Genomic DNA, 19,866 nt, shown 5'->3' on the forward strand with positions numbered 1-19,866 from the left:
ATCAAGATAGTAAACTAGATTATTTTGGCTGCCGTTTATCACAGTGCGTTCGTCAGCTCCCTTTAAGATTTCAGGCACATCATTCATACATAATCATTTACCAGCAGAGTTGTGAAAGAGGCACATTGTGTTTACAAAATATACAAGCAGAAGTTCCCTTTCTTCATAAGCAGCGACACCACTAATATGTAAATCTCTGCGCAGTGTTAACATGATAAATATATTTGGTTCCTTATTAGTTTAACAGAGCAGAATGCATTACGTGTACGTCTTTAGGTGACCAATTGGTCGCTTTGGTCTTAGTCCACTAACATTTCTGTTGTCGATTAATCGTTTCATGCTAAATTACTTTTTCCCCCCCCCAAGAAACCTATCGCACATCTCTGGTAAACACAAGATTCAAGGTCGTGCATAATTCTTTGTGGACTTTTTTTTTTTTTTACAGATCTGTCAAATAAATCCACTAATCGATTAGTTGACATGTCCCCTTGTTTTGTCCTGCTCATACTAAAGCATGCATCTAAGCCAAGGCAGTTCTGCAAACAGGCGTGTTGTTCCAGCAGGCCGACATCACAGTCAGAGATCAGTCAGGTGGACAAAGCTACAACTATCAGCCCGGTTGGTCAACGTGTGCTTCGTTTCTGACTGCGGTGTAGGTGACCTGGAACTTGGCTTAGATCACCAGGTCAGAGTTCAAGATTCAAGAGGGTGAAGTTTAGGTGTCAGCAGGTCATTTCTTTTCTCCATCTGCCTGTTGAAGATGGTGTGTTGGGGGGGTCTGGTGTGTTCAGTAAGGGTCCATCTTGATCCTCTTGTACAAGCAGCTGGTGAACACCATCCCACAGACCTGAAAACAGGAAGTGTTAGGTCAAAAAGTGCTGCTCTGTGTAAGACTGCGGGAAGCTGGATTGCTATGGACTGTGAGGACAGACGAGGGTTAAAGGTGAAAGTTGGTAGCTGGTTACCATGGGGATGGCATTGATGCAGGAGCACAGGCTTGCACAAGCAGACACGAAATGAAGCGCAAATAAAAAAACAGTAAAGAAGTCAGACAAGAGGGACTTGCAATATCCCTGATAAAAATGGCTTTAACCCAGAAAAGCTTAATTGCAGGACTGAGGGTTCAAAAGTCGCCAACCATGTAACTGCTTGATGTAATAAACACCCAAGTTATTCCAATAAACAAAACAGTCGTACAAATCGTGTTTCAAATTCATCTGGAGGTTTCTACATGTATACGTGATCTGATGCTGTAGTCTGTAAAACAGATGCATGCAGAACTTTAAAGAATCTGCCAGACATGATACTATAGTGTGCTATATACTGTACTGTAGAAAAGCTCCAAAAATAAAGAACAGCAGGAACAGATATTGACCTGAGCCACTGAGCCCGCCAGGCTTAATGGATAAACAGGCAAGTGCCAAGATTCAATCTTTGAGTCTCTAAAAGCCCTCTGAGAAAGGGTTATCGAGCGAGTCCGCATTGTGTATGGACTCATCACAATCTTTCTTCAGGCATGTTTCTCTCTTTCTGACGGATAATGTGGAAACACGAGACTTTGGCTCGGAGAAACCATGTCAGAAACAAAGTGAGAAAAACAGCCTCTCTGCTTTTTTTGATTTTCTTGGAGCCTAATTTCAGAAGACAAGAGGATATCGATACGAAAAAGCAACGATGTAAAAAAAAAAAAAAAACCACTCGTTTCCTGTTGGCTGGCGTCTGAGAAAATATCTGGGAACCCCAAACAAGGTTCCAGTCAATCACTATTCTCAATGTTCAGCCTAGTTTAGATTAGATTGCAAGTTACTCTAGCAACAACACTAACTCTTTTTGCCTGAATGATTATGTACTAGGGAGGTGTCCGAATAAAAATGAAATAAAAAACAGCATGAGGAGGATATGGTGCATAAGTCCTGCTACTAACGTTTGTAAATCTCAGACATTATCACAACAATATACAGCCAAAGCCAGGCAGCTGCATGCTTCACTCAGCAGAAGGTCATGTTAGAGCGTAAACATGTACGTGTAGTGTGCAAGCAGCCCACAGATTTCACATTTAACACGGCGCGGGGAGTCGCACAAGGACACACATGCAGTCAGACAAAATGCCTTCCAACCTTGTCTCTCCAGTTGATTAAAGCACAAAGTTGCTCTAGAGCTAAATCACAATGTACCGAAGTCCTCTTCCTCTTCTTTATAGAGCAGATAGATAAAGGAGGCTGTCAAGACTGCCCCGGCCAGCTACGGTAACACCACACACACACACACACACACACACACACACACACACACACACACACACACACACACACACACACACACACACACACACACACACGGACATAAAGACACAGTACAATTCCCCATAGACAGATTAGTGTGGGAACACAGGACACACATGTAAAGGGACAAAAACTACAGCTAGTCTGAATTAACATGGATTTCAACAAATCTACATTGTTTCAGTGAGACAGTTTTTAGAGACAGGAACGTGGAGCAACATTAAGACGGCTGACAAAGACGAGACGTACAGCCAGCCTACAGGCTCACACGGCACTTTTATATCCAGGTATGCGCTATTGATTTAGCACCTCAGCTATACGTGAAGCTTAATCCCTTCGGATCCTTTGGGGATGAAACATGAGCTTCACATTACAGCAAAGAGTTTTAGTTTTTAATGCCTTTGTCGCAGAGTGGTGATCTCTCAGCTTTTGCTGTTTTTTAAAAAGTAGAGAACTTCTGGCCTCACGTCGGCAGGACTTCTGGCCTTATTCTCAGTTCCCATGTTCCCGATTAAAAGCGCTCAGCCGGAACAGCATGTAAAATGGTGGATATTAAAAAAGGGAGCATAGCGGTCATATGAGTGCCACAGGAAAGAATCAATGCAGTTTTATTTGGTCTCATGTTTCCCCCTCAAGTCTATTTACAAGGAGACGGAGCGGAGCTACAGCAGGACTGTCGGCCAGCAGGCTTTTAAATGAAAAGCACCCGTGTTTGTCTCCGTGGCCTCTCGGAGTCCATCTCAGGCTGGGACAAATCAAATAACAGGAATGAACTAAATTAGATGACGACTGAGACTAATGAGATGAAAAGAAACGGACATTTCCAGGTCGCTGACCTGCGACGGTATGATTCCAGTAATGGAAAAAATTACAACCCATCCGTCTGGTTTTTCTCTACAAAAAGGGCAGCTGTCATACACAACAAGGTAAAAGCAGTATCTCATTTTTGATCTATCTGAACTAGGTATTATATTTGACTTACCTGCAGACAAGCCACTCCTATTCCCACAGCACCGATGACCAAGAGGTGGTCGGCCAGAAACTGCTCCAGCTTAGTGATGCAGCCCCCCTGCAGAGTCAAAGGCTCAAAGTTAAAATCATTTAATAGATTGTAGATATAAGTAGAAGTCATCCTGCAGGGAACATGTGGGTTAGTTAGGTGGGTTAAGTGTTTTCTGTTTCCATATTGTTTAAAAAAAAAAAGATATCTGACTGCGCATGCGTAGTCCACTGACCTCCACCTTGTAGATGTTGGACGGGTGGTCTCTCTTGCCACAGTGAGGCGTGACGGTCTTACAGCAGCTGTCGGGCACCAGCCTGTCCTCGCCCTGCTTTGATGAAATGTACACACTCACCATCCAATCGCGGGAGTTGTTGCTGCCACAGCACTTGAACTGGAGAGGCAGAAAGAGGAAAGCAAAAAGGGTTTGGTTTCAGGATGTCACACACAGTTAGAAAAAGCACAAATCCCTCTTCTTTTTGTAACAACTGAGACAGAGATTGATTTATTTGGATCAAAAATCATTCTATACATTTGAGAGTATGTTTGCCATCTGGAGAAAAGTGCAGCATACAATCTTACATAAATTAAAGAAAGCCTCAGAGGCTTTTGTAAATATAGTCCATACGTCCTGTTGTAGTCTGTCCACGGCTAACGTGATGGCCTCCTGCCCTGGCTGGGCGTAGTTATCTGTCATGGTCTGGTTCAGATGCTGCTTCAGCTCCTCACTCAGCTGGAAATGAGGAACAAAGAGAGACAGCAGGGGGGGGGGGGGGTGGGGGAGTATTTATGGAAAATATTTTTATTTTATTTTGTAACCACTAACTGCTTCATTTAGAACACATGGTACGGATCAAATGAAAAAGGTGAGTGTTTAAGTGAAACTTGACAAAAGTGAAGGAGTGGGTGGATCAGGACAAGATAGGCAGGTTGCAACTCCCACGCATCTGTGAGAGCTGCGATTAAAAAGTCAGATGAAAAGAAAAATAAGACTTTAAATATGGCCTTTGGTGTGTGTGTGTGTGTGTGTGTGTGTGTGGAGGATGAGAGCTTTATCTTGAAAGTGATTCTATCCTGTGCTCAACCCTTTTTTTTCTCCATTATAATAAATCTCTGAGCTTGCAGATGGCACGGTGCTCTTTGCAGTCCTAGCTGACTGACAGGCAGATGTGTGTGAGATAATATAAGATCCTTAGAGCTGTGTGTTAGATAACCTCCAGACACTAACCTCCAGACACTGAAACCCCTATGAAGTGGCTCCCTGTAGCTTTGACAAAAAAAAAACCTGGAACATGTATTTGTTGTTGCACAGTAGACAATCTTTCAAAGGGAACGCCTCTTATCTTGGAGTTCAAGGTGATATTGTGACACTGAAGTAAAATATATTTTTTTAATATTTCGTCAACTAAAAAATGTGTCACATTCTACTGCGTCTACGGGCGCGGTGCCTTTCCCCGCAGGTGGCTTATCTTGAGTTGTAGACCCCCGCCTAACTCGGTGTGCTAACCATGGATGAAACCAAAACAAGATAAGTTTCGGTACATAATTAGGTACAAACTGGTTTACTCTTTATGTTTACTCTTTTTAAGATATTAGGCTGCAGCTATACGATTTGTTTATTTCAAAGTGGGTTACTTTTATTATTCATTTTTATATTGTATTTTTTATTGTTGTGTATTTTCATACATATTTTTATTTTATTCAACAAATATGGGGAGGACTCAAATAGTCCTGCATAGTTCTGAGTTTAATTTATTTCAAAGTAGGCCTGAACATGCCACTGTATTTTGTAGCAACAGTTTCTTTTATTGTCATTCTGTAATTTCATAAATGCAACAAATATAGTATAACTATATATTAAATCTATAAGCTGTGTTATCAAATATGTTTTTCGGCTCCAGACAAATCTTATTTGGTGGAAGAGGGGCCAAATGGCTCTTTAGATAGTAAAGGTTGCCGACCCCTGGGTTAGATCATCTTAAAACGTATAAGAAGGCTCTCCGTAATGCCAGAGCAGCTTAGTACTCTTCCTTAATAGAAGAAAAGAAGAACAACCCCAGGTTTCTTTTCAGCACTGTAGCTGACAGAGAGCCACAGCTCTACAGAGCCTTCTGTTCCTATATCTCTCAGTAGTGACGACTTCATGAGCTTCTTTAACCATAAAATTATAATTATTAGAGACAAAATTAATCTCCTCCTGCCCTCAATTGGTAATGATTTAACTTCAACCTCCGGAATATCAAAAACATTAGTAACTCCTAAATATATCTAGACTGTTTTACTCCAATCAACCTTAACCAACTAACTTCAACAATCTCATCGTCTAAGCCATCAACCTGCTCTTCACTGGCTCCCGGAAAAATACAGAATAGAATTCAAAATCCTTCTCCTGACTTACAAAGCCATTAATGGTCAGGCTCCAGCATATCTTAAAGATCTCATAGTACCTTATAAACCAACTAGAGCATTGCGCTCCCAGACTGCAGGGTTACTTGTGGTTCCTAGAGTCTCTAAGAGTACAATGGGAGCCAGAGCCTTCAGCTATCAAGCTCCTCTCCAGTGGAACCAGCTTCCAGTTTGTGTTCGGGAGGCAGACACCCTCTCCACATTTAAGAGTAGGCTAAAGACTTTCCTTTTTGATAAAGCTTATAGTTAGGGCTGGCTCAGGTTTGCCTTGGATCAGCCCCTAGTTATGCTGCCATAGGCTTAGACCGCCGGGGGACACCTCCCTGCTCTCCTCTCTCTTCCTCTCTCTTCCTCTCTCTTCCTCTCTCTTCCTCTCTCTTCCTCTCTCTTCCTCTCTCTTCCTCTCTCTTCCTCTCTCTTCGATTCATTGGTAGGCACATGACATTGCTACTATCCTAAAAGTATATAATAATGCCCTGCAGTTTACCCCCCCCTAAAGAAGAACAACTCTTAGGAGAGTGTTTTACAGCACTGTTTAAGGGGTTTCACTGCAGAGCTTTAACTATTTTGCAGAAAGTGCTGCCCTTCCACACACACCCCCAGAGGGCCGACACGATCTGTAACACTCAAAAGCAATTCAAACATTCTTTCAGCAAAACACCCTCAATGCCTACTCAAGTGCATTCTGTATTCTATCCGATACCAAAAAGAATAAGAAACTTTTCACTTACCCTCTGGTAGTAGACGTAAGCCAGTACTCCAGCCACCAGCTCAATCAAGAAGATCAGCAGCAGGCAGAAGAAATACTGTGAATGAGAAACATGGAGAGTTCAGAGAGAGGATACAATTCAATAAATGAGACAAAAGACATTTTAGCTGCATAGTCATCACAACAGTTCTCTGCTGACCTAACTCATTTGAGAAAGTTACTCACGCCCTCGTGACGGCTCAATAAAAACGTCTGTCAACTGTCATTGCTCTGCATCTGTCACTTTTATCACAGATGGCAATGCGTCACAAAAAGAGACGAACCAGAAATCAATCCGACAGACTGTAGACTTGGGATTTAAAAAAAGATTTCTCTCGGGATTCTTTAAAAGAGCTGTCAACGCCGCTTGAACGCAATTACATTATGTATCATAATTAACTTCAAATCACCATCTCAGCAAAACTAATTTAAGCTGATTTAAATATGAATCATCGCCACAGCATAAAAAATAATTGTATTCCTCAAGAAAACAAAGAATATAATGGATCAGACATCAGATTAGTCTAATTAACTCAAACTAAAGACCAACACCACAGCAGCTAAAAACTCAAATGTCAATGACAAATAAGTGGCTCTAATTGTGAGCTTAACATTGGAAGCACTATTGTACGTACTGAAACCTCATCGTTATGTAAACTGTGTAGCAAACAGATCTCCAGCACGTCGAAACTGCAGCTTTCAAACTAAATAACACAAGCCCAAACTTTTTCTTTGTCGAACGTTCTTTGACGAAATGCTTCACATACCCCACGCATGCACGGAATGCAAACACACACACGTACAACTAATAGGGCCCCACCTGTCGCGGAGCGGGACACGACAGTTTTGACAGCAGCACCAGCGCTGCTTCCCTCGAGACCCACTATGGGAGAGACAGATGCTGCTACCCAGCCTGCGTGACTCTGGAGACAAAGTGATGGCACACTGCTGGTCAAACAAACAGCCGCGGGGGAGCAAAGTGAGCTCACTGCATTAATATGCAAGACGCTAAAGCGAATGCTCTCGTTTCGTTCTGCAGTAATTATGTCATGCAGAAGCACAGCCTGCTCGGTATCTCTTGGTTACAAGGTTTAAAAAAAAAAAAAACACTTTGGTTTCTGTGCGCCGGCTTCCCACACAAAATGCTAACTTCACCCATTCTTTGCCCACACATATACATGCTGGCATCGCTCATTAAACTCCCGAAACCAAATCTATACATAGCACAGAAATACAGTTGGAAGTTAAAACAAAATGCACCAGATTCCAAATCCTCTACACATCTACACATCTACACTCTTGCAAGCTTTGGTCTCTCCTATTGCTCCATCCATCAACGGTAGATAGATCTATAAATAGTTCTGCGGCAGTGGACGTTAACCTCCCGCCCGCCTCTCTCCCACGAGGCCCTGTCTCTGTGAAATAATGAGTTCAGTAAGTTCCCTGTCGGAGCCATTTGTCAGCATCCAGTGATAAACTTTCCGTACATGTGGGGGAGCATCGGGCTTCTCAACGTAGCCAAATTCTGGACCTTCAGCGTTGTTGCCCACATGATCGTTCAAGTTCGGCTGCACAGTATTTCAAACATGTGCAACTTAATGACTCCCCAACCTTTCTATATCACAATGTTTGATCAATGTTTTCCTCCAGTGAATTGCAGTTCATTATTTATATTAAACTCTTCTAGCAGTGATGTGACTTTAGAGACCCCTTCAGTCCATGAGAGGTAGTATACTTTCCATAACTTGTTATAAAAACAAACAGTAAAGCACTTTAATTTCTTATATACTAACTGCAAGACACGTATAGTACAAACTGTATATATTACACATAATATACAGCGTTAGTAAGCAGTGTGGGATGGAGACATTGAATAGAAGTTTTTAATTTTGCCAAATGCAAAAGAAGAAATGGCACTATAGATTTCAGCCCCAAACTGAACTTCACTGCAGAACAGAAATCAGTGTCAGCATCTTCCAGCCATCTGCTGCTCCATCATTAGCCTTTTACTTTTCATTCATAGTAGAAATGCACAAAAGTGAGGCATGTTCACTCTTTGCGGTTCTAATGATTCAATACAATTGAAATATTTGTGTAAAAGGAATACAAACATGAGAATATTTTAAACAAATAACTCTTGTGATTTCAATCTGTCAACATTCACATTCCCACACATACACTCACACACACACACACACACACACTTTAAACCCTCAGTCACACTCTCCACGTGTCACCTGTCTCACCGTGGACAGACAGCTTTTCTGCTCCCGGATGACAGCGCAACAGCCCAAGAAGCCGGTAAGCACCACCATGCCGCCGGCCAGGATGAGGATATATGCCGAGACAGCAAAAGTGCTGGAGGCCAGCAGACTCAAGTAGTCACTCTTCTCCAACAGTGTCCAGACTCCTACACCCAAAACAGCTGCTCCACCCACCTGGAAGAGAAGGGAGAGAGGAGGAGGTGGTGGGGTGAAAACGATACTAGAATATAAAGAAAGACATACTATGTAACTGATATGGGTGTAGCAAAAGTTTACACAATAAAAGCATGTTGAGTAGGTATGAGTCCGAAAATAGAGAAAGAGGATGATATGATGAATTGAACAGAAAGGAAATAGTGTGAGAACACTGAGGCGGTGACAAATAGGAAGTGAGTCACAAAATGCAACAACATGAGGGGACAATGGGAGAGTGAGAAGGGGCATAACAAAGAAAAGAGACGAAAGAGAAACAGTGAGTGGCTCGGCATAAAGAATAACAGCCACAGGAGGAGCAGTGGGACTTCAAAAAGGTCAAGTCCGGGCATAATGACCACTTCCTCACAAACAGTCCTGGATGACAGACCAAGGGTGGCGTCCAGGATCTGTTCCTCTCATCAGTTTCAAAAGCGGGCGGAGAGGAAATGCCTCAGAAAGTCTCTCCCCTTCATCCTCCCATCCCATTTCCGTCAAAAGCAAGATCCACAAACTCACAACAACACATGCCCAACCAAGGAGTACCACTTAGACAAACAGGGGCCTGAGAGAGAAGACTCTCTGCAAACAAAACTCACATGGCATTCTTAAAAAAAACACTACTTTAATCATGTGATAATATTTCAACCACATCATGATACAGAAATATGTAGACATGTAGGCTATAGAGGTATTCAAAATGCATTTTATTATTGCAGCCTAACCTATAAAAGATAAAAGCTGTGCAGTGTAATGCCAAATATATAGGAGACAAAAAATGGCGGCCAACGATTACATAGGCAAGTGCTGCAGCGAACACCGTTTCACTTGTTTCCACAGCAACGAGAGAAACAGACTTGAGGCCGGTCTATCGGCGGCTTTTATAGCCTTGCCCTCGCAGACTGATAGTGACCACGTCACAGTACGACTGAAGGGGGGGACACGCACGTCTGGGGGGTGGACATTTGGATTCAGCCAATGCGTTTCCTCAAGGGATGAATTTTAAAGGGGGTGACTGAGCATTAATACAAGCCTGAGGGTAACGCATGATCCCTTTCCTCTCTAAAACCTCTCCCACAGACAGATCTCTCTCCTCTCAGACACACACGCACGCACAATTCTCTTTGAAAACGTTTCAAAGTGACCCCAGACACTCTGCACAGTAGCTGTAAGAGCACACCCTTTCTGCAGCGAATTGCAGTATCATAAAGTGTGGTGCCAGAGAGCAGGTCTGACACACTGTTTTCCATCTTACACGGACGAGCCCTGAATAATCTATGACTCACTTTGGACCGATTCCATAGCTCACCATCTTTACAGACTCCAAATGTCTCCCTGCCTGTAGTTTAAAAAGGAACATCGAAAAGAATCCCAAGTGAAATTAAGCTCTAAATCACCTTACATATTCCTATTTCTAAAATATGACTTATTGTTATTTACAGTCTCTGCGAGACCTGTCAATGTTATTGCCAAAAGAAGATGATTCAAAGCTTATTTAATGATGTTTGAGCACCACATTGAGAGTAAACACAACTGCATAGATGACAAAAAAGTGTAACCAGTGTAAGGGTTTTTGTGAATGTTGGTAGCTACATTTACAGCTCTCACTTACCCAGAAGAGAAAGTTGAAAACAAAGAGCAGGTACTTGAGACACACCGTCAGCCAGTCCTCCTGGTCATCTTTATAAACCGCCGTCATCGTCCTTCCTCCAGTTCAATTCTGAAAGTGCAGATTTTTGTACTCAATGCAAGAAGAGGACAATGAAAAAACACAACATTTTACAACAAAAGGTTTGGAAACTGTGCTTAAATAAACTTTAATGTTAGCATATTGCTCAGCCAAAGCACAGATTTGTCTCTGATCTGTCGGACCCCCTGTTGAAGACCTATGCTTTAGTCTTTATCTTAAGACGGGTAACAGCAGCGGTCCAAGTCCCCTTCTCCGCATTTACAGTTTACATGCTTTACCAAGTCAAAGAAGCTACAATATAAAATTAGTTAAGTGTTGTTCTCACATTTTAGTCCTTCTAACTGCAAATAACTCCCAGCTGATCACACAGTAGTAGAAAGTAACAGTCTCAAAGGGCATTTGAGTGTGACTGAAAAAACTTGAATCATACTAACAAACTGAAATCACATTTATGTCACTACACTGCAACTGCGATATTTGAACTCCTTCTGCTATACATTTACCATCGAGGTCTCCATTGGGGTACTTCTTGCTATTTTTTAAGTGACGCATCCAAGTTCACAATATCATCTCCTCTTGTTTATAGCCACAAACCACATCTTTAAATTATTCATAGCGCTGAACAGTACATACATCTTTGAATCATTAATTGAGTTGAGCACAGTTTCAGTTCTGTAAATAAAAAGCCATGGAGGTGGGACGCACTTAGACCCATAACATAACATTGATCTACACAATCCTTCGGTGAATAGCACCGAAGGAAATGGTGCTATTGTTGACCCGTGGAGTCATGCACCAGCATAAGTCTAATAACAGTCTAAAACATTCAAGGTATGTCATATTTGTCTGGGAGGAAAAGTATTGGATTACTTGTGACACTTAACCATACTCCAAACAGCAGATTGGATTTTTATAAAATATGGTTTATCCAATTTACACAATAAGTTTTTCTTTTGCCCAAGTTTTGGGAATCTTCATATGCCCATGTTTAATTTGCCATGTTCAAAGCATTAAGAATAAACATTAACCATAAAGTTTGCCCAATAGCTCTGGATAATCCAGATTTTGGTGTGAACCGTTTACACGTAGATTATTTCTTCATGTACACTTTTCTTTTCTTTTCAGTGCATTCTGTGGGTTATGGAGAGCATCTGGTCATCTTTCTGGAAAGACACATTGCTGTTGGTTTTTGTAATTTTTCAATGTTGTGAGCACCCCAAAATAAATGTCATTCAATACTATAGTAATGGAGTGAAAGCAGAAACCCCCAGAGATGGATATGTTCCTTGGCACATAAAATGAAGCTATATAAATAAATAAAAATAGTGAGAGGAAATGTGTTTTAAACTAAACCTTTAAAACTTATTATAGCGATTACTCCATACTGCTACGATCACAAACCATGCAGATTCGCGGTCCTAGTTATATAGCGTTTGGACTAAAGTAGACATCAATTAAAATATAATAAAAACCTTTTTTTTTTTTTATTATAGCAACAGAATTTCACACTAATACATACTTGAGGTGACTATATGACAGCTACAGTACAGTTTGTGTTGTGCCTTTACCGGATTGATTCACCTGTGACTGCTAATGTTAGCTTGAAATTGCGCGAAACAAAATGTACCTGTTGCTTAAGGAACAACCATGCAGTTTAACAAATACTGGCAGAGAAATGTCATGCTGTTTTTCTATTTTCTGTGATAAATACATACGTTTACAACAGGTAACTACATCTTGTCAATGTGATTAGTGATTGTGTAGCGCCTGAGCTAGCATAACAAGGCGTTAATGACCGTTGCCCATCCAGATGCGTTCACTGGCAATGTCAGATAACTTTACCCACTATGATGGTTTCTTCTAGGAATGATATGGCCTGCCTCGGAGATTTTGGACTTTGAACCACTGCAAAGTCAGCGTCACAAGAAGGCCATAGCTCAAGCGAATACACGTCCTTTAAGGTTTGGGACAAACTTTCTTGCCTCCCTTCAGGATGAGGTGTAGGCTCGAGCGTCCTGATTCCCGAGAAAAAAAACACATCCTTCCACCTGCGTCGTTGATGCGCAGGTCTACATTTAACCAGTTTAGCGTCACATCGACAAACTAACGTTTTCGTTTCGTAGTTGAGAACATACTCACCAGACCGACGTTTAGTGAAGACAAATAACCTCGTTTTGTTGCTATTCGCGTCAAATCACAGAGTACGGCGCTGCAGTAGTGAGTGTCCAGTCAAGCGTGTTGCTTTCAGGCTTCAGGGTGTCCGACTGCAGGTTTGTGTGGATGATGCCTTTGAGTGCGGCTCGTATTTTCGAAGTTAATAAGCATTACTGGACTATAACACTCAATAATAGCCTAACAGAAGCCCTAAACTAAGAAGTCATAGAGATCGAAGCAGTATTTTTTTGTTTTACTTCATATGTGACAACGGTCTATATCTGTCAATACATTTATTCATAAGGGACCATGTAGTCCTACACATTTTTCTTAAACAAAGAGAAGAGATTATTTAACTACTGCCTACTTTCACATGAAGAGAGGAATGCATTTAACGTTCATGCAAATACATAGTGTGTTGATATATATTTTTTTAAATGCAGATACTTTGAGTGTGAAATTAATGTTGTAAGGTTTTATCAACTAATGGGCATTGCATTAAATAGGTAAGCTATAAAATGATTAAGCTCCGTAAAATGCTTGAAAACTTGTTCAACGATCAGTGTGATATTTTGATCGTCCTTGAAGGCAGCACAGGTGTGAACCTGTGGAAAGGGTCACAATGTGAAGTGACAGTGAAGGAAATGGAGTTGCTACCCTTCACCACAAGATAGGCTGAATACCTACTGTGCCATTAACAACATAACCTTGGTTACAATGTAACCACATACCCCGGAAGAGTTTCTCAATGAGGGGCACATGAATAAACAAAGATAAAGAGCGGGATAAAGCACAGACTACAGTAGACAAACTTAGTGTGTGTAGGTTTTTTTGCATGGCTAGTTTGCACATAAATTAATGTATTTTAATACATTTACAGTTGAAGCCCTTACTGTTGACTGATTAATGATTGTATTTTAATTACATAAAAGCCAATAATATCTTCTAAATAAAGTAACTGAAAGACCTGGTCCCTATCCCTTTTTTAACGTATTCTTCTTCACAGCAAGACTTCCTCTCGGACCAAGAACAGACTCTTCACTATGTATTTGCTTCTTTATCCACCTCAGTAATTCAATAAGCTTGCAAGCTATTAGGAGTAGATGGTGGCTGAAGGGAGAGAAACTCTGCAGAGGTCACCTGGACTGGCTACAATCACTCTACCAAAACAACATTACTTAGCAGAGGATGTCATCCATTAGGTCAAGTTTTCCAGAGTAAACATCATCCAAGCAGAGCATGAAAAACTCCATCATTCTATGGATAGGAATGTGTAGTCTGTCTGTTCCATTTCCTCATATTTGCATTGGTGACACATGGTAGAACAAACTGAAATGTGGTTTTCACCGAAAGCCAGCTAATTTCTATGCCAGTGCCTCTTTGCACAGTCTTATTCTGCTGTAGTTTGTTTGTATCCCACTAATGCTTTCTCCCACAAGGGGGTAGGAGCAGGGCATGACTGACTGACCATGCACGCCAAATACAAACTAGTTAAGGGAAAACCAAACATAATGTGCATTGGTGTGTGTGTATGTGGGATTGTATGAGTGACCAAGAGAAAAGAGAGGTTAGTGTAAAGATAGAGGGGGGGGAAACACTTGCTACCACAGTGTTGGGTATCGTTCATTAAAATTTCACATTAAATTTGCCAATTTTTAACATCTGTGTGCTTGGATTCTTGCCTGTCTCGTTAGGTAGACAGCTTGGTGTTTGTGCCCTGGTGAAAGTTAGCATATGAAGAGGAGAATTGGTTAGAATGCATGAAAATAACGGGTAAATTGAAATAAATTAACATTTTTTAAATGAAAATGAAAAATGAGAATGAATTACACAGACATACTGTTTTGACGCATTTTTTATTGTTTTTTTCAGTACAAACTAGAGATTCAACTCCCAGGAGTGCCAAAGTACAATGGTGTAAAGTTTGACCCACTCAGCTCCTGCTTGTTGTGCCTGACCTCTTGTGGTCAGACTCACCTGGTGACAACATGACAAACTGTCCTCCTCAAAGAGAGCACAGCTCTGGTTTCACAAGTTACGACGAAATGACAAAGGTGGTGATATCTACAGCACAATTGAGGCTGATGATGCAACATTTGAAAAGAGAAAACAGACTACAAGAATCTGATAAAGGAATAGAGAACTTTCAGGTCATGCGATCCAATTTGCTACTTTTGTGTGCTGGATTAGGAAAAGCCACGATGGACTAATAATAATAACAACTCACTAATAATGCTAGCAATGGCTCTGTGGCAATGTTGGTTTGTCGGTCATCCCAGGACTTTGGTCCAGACAGAAATAACTCAACAATTATGGATTGGCAGGAAATATTGAACAGACTTTCATCTTCCTCACAGGATGAATCATACTGACTTTAGTGATGCTCTGATATTCAGGTAAAAAACATTTTTTTTTAAAAGAAATGCGTATAAATTCTTAATTTTGCTGGTTTATGATTTAGAGTTTTTTGAGTTTGACAAAGGGGTCTTAAATAAACCTCACATCTAGACTAATTTCCTTGTGAATGTAAAACATTTGAACAAGTCTTAAGATTGTAGAGTGGTGTAACAGATGGTGAACATGATAAACATCATAGCCTACCTGCTAAACATGTTAGCTTTGTCATTGTGAGCATGCTAGCATGCTGAATATGCATGTTAGCCTCACAGAGCTGCTAGCATAACTTTAGTCTTGTTGTAAGAAAGTATTCTCTTCTCCTCATGAAATAATTCCCTGTTAATAAAGTACCTCTTTGCAAAGTCAAACATCAATATATGAAGACCATAATTTGCAGTAGGCTATAAACTATGTACAAATTAGCTGTAAGCTAACAACATTTGGGGGTGGTTTGACAATCATTGAACTGGTGAGTGTTAACTTTCATATAGGCTTACTCATACTCTTCTGAATGGAATCTAAAGAGTTACATTTTTATCAGGAAGTGTATAGTTCCTGAACATGGGAGGATCCCTTAGCATGCTGAGACGAAACTCAACTGGGAGATTCAGAGTGTAGTTTGCTTTTTTATTTTGGCGCAGCTGCTTTGAAAAGGTACGAGGCTATAGGATACTGTTATGGCAGATTATTCAGCACATTGGGTTGAATTGTATGAGTTATAATTGTATTTTTACTTATTTTTTTGTCCAGATATGGCAACCGCCAGTAGTCATGAAAGAGTTGAGAGTTGAGATAAAGTTGATTAATTACATCTTTGCAAAGTCAAATATAATTTGTAGGATATGTACGTATTAGCTGTAAGTTAAAATAACATTTGGGTTTGATGTTTTGTCAAATATGAAACTGGTGACTGTATGTTTAACTTTACAAATATCACTACTGTTGTGAGTGGAGTCTAAAGAGTTACCAGGAAGTGTATAGTTCCGGAAGCGGGGGAGGAGCGCTTCTTAACGTCACCGAGCTGAAACTGAAACTTAACGAGGAGATTTATGGATAGGTTTTTAAAGTAGTTTGCGTTGATGTTTATGTGCAGCTGCTTTTAAAACGTGCTACCTTACAGGTAAGAAAGAGAATATGGTTTCCTTTATGTGTTACACCGATTCGCAGCTTGTGATTTGACAGCTAAGGGGAAACATAATTTACAGTGCTGAGCAACCCACCCTCCGTGTGTTGCACCTCAGATAGTGTTGTAAAAGGGTGTTTGACATTTTAGGAAAAGCTTAAACACTATCTGAAACCCACTTTCAAATGTGTGAAAGCTTTATTATATTAGGGGGAAAGGCAGAAGTCCACGTCTCTCCATTTAATTTTGGATTTCCCTGAAGATCACGTCGTCTTTCTCACTTCAAAACAAGAGTAGAAAAGTTATTTGAACCTTTCAAAAGAAATTGACCATTGCTCTAACAGGCCACGATCAACCCCTGTCACTGCTTCTGCCAAAGCCTTCATTTGATCTATTTATGAATCAGAAGCTGCAAATGGGAATCAAACTTATTTTTATCAAATGAATTGTTTGAGTTATAATTGTATTTTTACTTATTTTTTGTCCAGATATGGCAACCGCCAGCATTCTGCAGTCAGAGGAGAAGTTCCTATGTTCTGTCTGTCTGGATTGTGTTCACTGAGCCAGTCTCGACGCCATGCGGACACAATTTCTGCGCTGCATGTATCTATGACGATTGGGACGTAAGTCACGTTTACCAATGTCCGTTATGCAAAACGACATTTTCTCCAAGACCTGAACTCCAAGTCAACACTGTCGTGTCTGAATTCGCTGATGAGTTAAAGACATTAGTTCAAATCAAAGCTTCAACTTCAGAACCACATCTTCCTGGAACAGCAGATGTTCTTTGTGATATCTGCTCTGAGGTGAAAGAAAATGCAGTTAAATCTTGCCTGACCTGTCTGGTGTCTTTCTGTGAAGTGCACCTTGAGCCACATCAGAGAGTGGCTAGGTCTCAAGAGCCACACATTATTAGACCCTGTGAAAGATCTTGATGACCGAATGTGCAAGACGCACAGCAAGATAACAGAACTTTACTGTAGGACTGACAAGGCCTGTATTTGTATTTTGTGTTTCAAAAACGATCACAAGAGCCACAATGTTGTCCCACTTGAGGAAGAATATGAAGCAGTGATGGCAAAAAAAGATGAGACGATGGCAAATATCCTAAAGATGAAGCAATGCCGGTTTGAAAAGATAGCTGAGATTGAAAACTCAGTTGATGTTAGCCAGAGAGAAGCTGAGAAAGAGAAAGAAGCCAGTGAGCAGGTCTTCACTGACTTGATCCGCTCCGTGCAGAGAAGCCAGGCCGAGTTTGTCGAGGTGATTGAGGAGAGATGCAGAGCAACAAAGCAGGAGGCTGAAGGTTTTCTCACAGAACTGAGGACGGAAGTCGCCGAGCTCGAGAGCAGAAGCGGCCGCCTGCAGCAGCTGTCACTGTCTGAGGATCACCATCATTTTCTCCAGAGCTTCCCAACCTTGTGCTCTCCTTTAAAGGACTGGACCAACATTGGTGTTCACAGCGATGTGTGCTTCGAGGCAGCGAGAAGTGCTGTGACTCTGCTGAAACAGAGAGTTGATGAAATAGTGGAGGAGCTTCCTGAGATCAAAATGAAAAGGATGAGAGAACATGCAGTGGACTTGACCTTTGACCCTGACACAGCATTTTGCACACTTGTCATAAGCCAGGATGGAAAACAAGTGAGAGAATGCAGGCACAAAACAGAATGTTCCCTCCAATCCAAAGAGATTTGAACTGTATCCGAGAAGTTTTGACAAAGGAGGGGTTCACAGCAGGGAAGTTTTACTATGAGGTGCAAGTGAAAGGAAAAACTGAATGGATTGTTGGAGTGGTCAGAGAGTCTGTTGATAGAAAGAACGAAGTAGATATGTCAGTAAAAAATGGTTTCTGGAACATTAGGCTTGATAAGGGTATATATTACTGTACAGGATTCACGGAAGGTTGTATTCACAGTGAAAGAACAGCTTCAGAAGGTGGGCATCTTTGTGGACTATAACAAGGGAGTGGTTTCTTTCTATGATGTGAATTTTAAATCACACATCTATTCTTACACTGGCTGCCACTTTAAAGAGAAACTTTATCCATACTTCTGCACTCAAAGCAACATAAATGGAATAAACTGTGCCCCTCTCATCATAACCCCTGTATCTCAAACACACTGAGTTCATTACTTCTTTAGAGACCACAGGAAGACATTGGTCTCTATTAATATACTTAAATAAAAAGTATTGGTAATCAAACTAACCTCTTCATTATCTATATTACAGATACTATCTAAATTGCTTTCTATCCACGATATATATGTAAAAGAAGAATTATATTGCATATATTTCTCTGTCTACAATGTACTTTACTGTACATGTGTAGATGTAAACTAATGTTGCTCAGTAATATTGTCAGATCCTGTTACGATGGTTGAGGTTATCAATGTCATTTATCATGTTATATCATGTAGTGTAATGTTACCTTGTGAAGATATTATCTTGCTCTCATGCATATTTCTGATTGTTAAAATAAATTGTATGCAATAAAGTGTATGCATGTTTTGCCTCTCGAATCAAGACCTACTGTATATACATCCACGTCCCTGAGTATGATTTATTATAAGGAGAGTTACAGAAAGGGACATAACTGGGAAGAAAAGACTAGTTTGTGTAAATTCTTTGTTTTTGTATTTCTTTGTAATTCACAGTTGCCTGAAATGAAGAGATGTTGTGCATTTGACAAGGGGGCTTCAATAAACTACACATCTACACTGTTTTTTGTGAATTTGAATTTCTAACTGGACGCACTGTCACATTCTCAAACTCATAGTTGTGGACAACTCTTGCTCATTGACGTACTGCCATACAACAAGACATTGCAATTGTTCATAAGGATGCATTTACAAGCCTTGATTGGAATACCTCTATTATTATAGTGCCTGTACACGTTTCACTACTCGAGGGATTACAGCACAAGAGCAGGCATGATCACCACTCTTTGAGAAGCGTGCATGTTCAGCGTTCTGCACAAAGACAGATAGATGTCGAGGGGTTTGAACATGTGACATTAAGGTAATCTAAATTAGATCTAACCACAAGGCCACCAGTAGAAATCAATCTTAGTGAGCCCTGGCTTTGTAAGACAGTCAATAGTAGTCTGCTTACTGCTTTCACTCCTAACTCTTGCCTATGTTCTCCTGCCCCCACACTGATTTGTGTGTGTGTTAAAGAGAGCGAACACATTCTCGAGTGTGATGCGTGGGCCGATGTTCTTAAGCACCACTGATGGAGCTCATCCAGGATTAAAACCTGGTGTTTTGTATTTGTATTTCATTAATGGGACACAAGCCCATTTTTTCTTTAGTGACAAATGTCTTGTAATATTTTTCAGAGTAGGTTACAACTGAGTCTTTTGACACAGCATGAAATTAGTTAGGAATGAAAAAGATGCAGATGCAGACATCAACGGTACGCTACAGACAATGGAAATCCAACATTGGAGATATATTTCACATGATTTGCAGTATGTTGTGTGGACGTATATGTAAACTATCATAGTGATTTTAAAAGGGCATTAATACTGATACATTTTGTCAGAGTATATTCATTTAATACTCACAATTCCAGCAAAAATCCTCCATTAATTTAGTAGTCAAAATACAGC

General features: G+C 40.7%; 2 protein-coding genes across 4 annotated transcripts; one reads left to right on the forward strand and one right to left on the reverse strand.

Moving 5' to 3' along the window:
- Nucleotides 1-384: 384 nt before the first annotated feature.
- tspan11 (tetraspanin 11) lies at nucleotides 385-12,873 on the reverse strand. 3 transcript variants are annotated; one of them, XM_029462438.1, is made up of 8 exons: nucleotides 12,722-12,873; nucleotides 10,505-10,612; nucleotides 8,683-8,874; nucleotides 6,420-6,494; nucleotides 3,911-4,015; nucleotides 3,518-3,676; nucleotides 3,265-3,351; nucleotides 385-847 (listed from the first exon to the last, which is right to left on the reverse strand). In XM_029462438.1, the coding sequence occupies exons 2-8, from the start codon at nucleotides 10,589-10,591 to the stop codon at nucleotides 788-790; spliced, it is 765 nt and encodes a 254-aa protein (XP_029318298.1). In that variant the 5' UTR covers nucleotides 10,592-10,612; nucleotides 12,722-12,873; the 3' UTR covers nucleotides 385-787. The 3 variants fall into 3 exon arrangements, with proteins under 3 accessions (XP_029318298.1, XP_029318299.1, XP_029318301.1); XM_029462439.1 differs by lacking the exon at nucleotides 12,722-12,873 and adding an exon at nucleotides 12,429-12,627; XM_029462441.1 differs by lacking the exon at nucleotides 12,722-12,873 and adding an exon at nucleotides 12,425-12,627.
- A 4,314-nt stretch (nucleotides 12,874-17,187) lies between these two features.
- LOC115028112 (tripartite motif-containing protein 29-like) lies at nucleotides 17,188-18,291 on the forward strand. Its single transcript, XM_029461533.1, has one exon. The coding sequence runs from the start codon at nucleotides 17,199-17,201 to the stop codon at nucleotides 17,949-17,951; it is 753 nt and encodes a 250-aa protein (XP_029317393.1). The 5' UTR covers nucleotides 17,188-17,198; the 3' UTR covers nucleotides 17,952-18,291.
- Nucleotides 18,292-19,866: the final 1,575 nt, after the last annotated feature.

The sequence above is a fragment of the Cottoperca gobio genome, chromosome 23 (genome assembly GCF_900634415.1).
Source record: "Cottoperca gobio chromosome 23, fCotGob3.1, whole genome shotgun sequence".
In the NCBI taxonomy this organism is placed as follows: domain Eukaryota; kingdom Metazoa; phylum Chordata; class Actinopteri; order Perciformes; family Bovichtidae; genus Cottoperca; species Cottoperca gobio.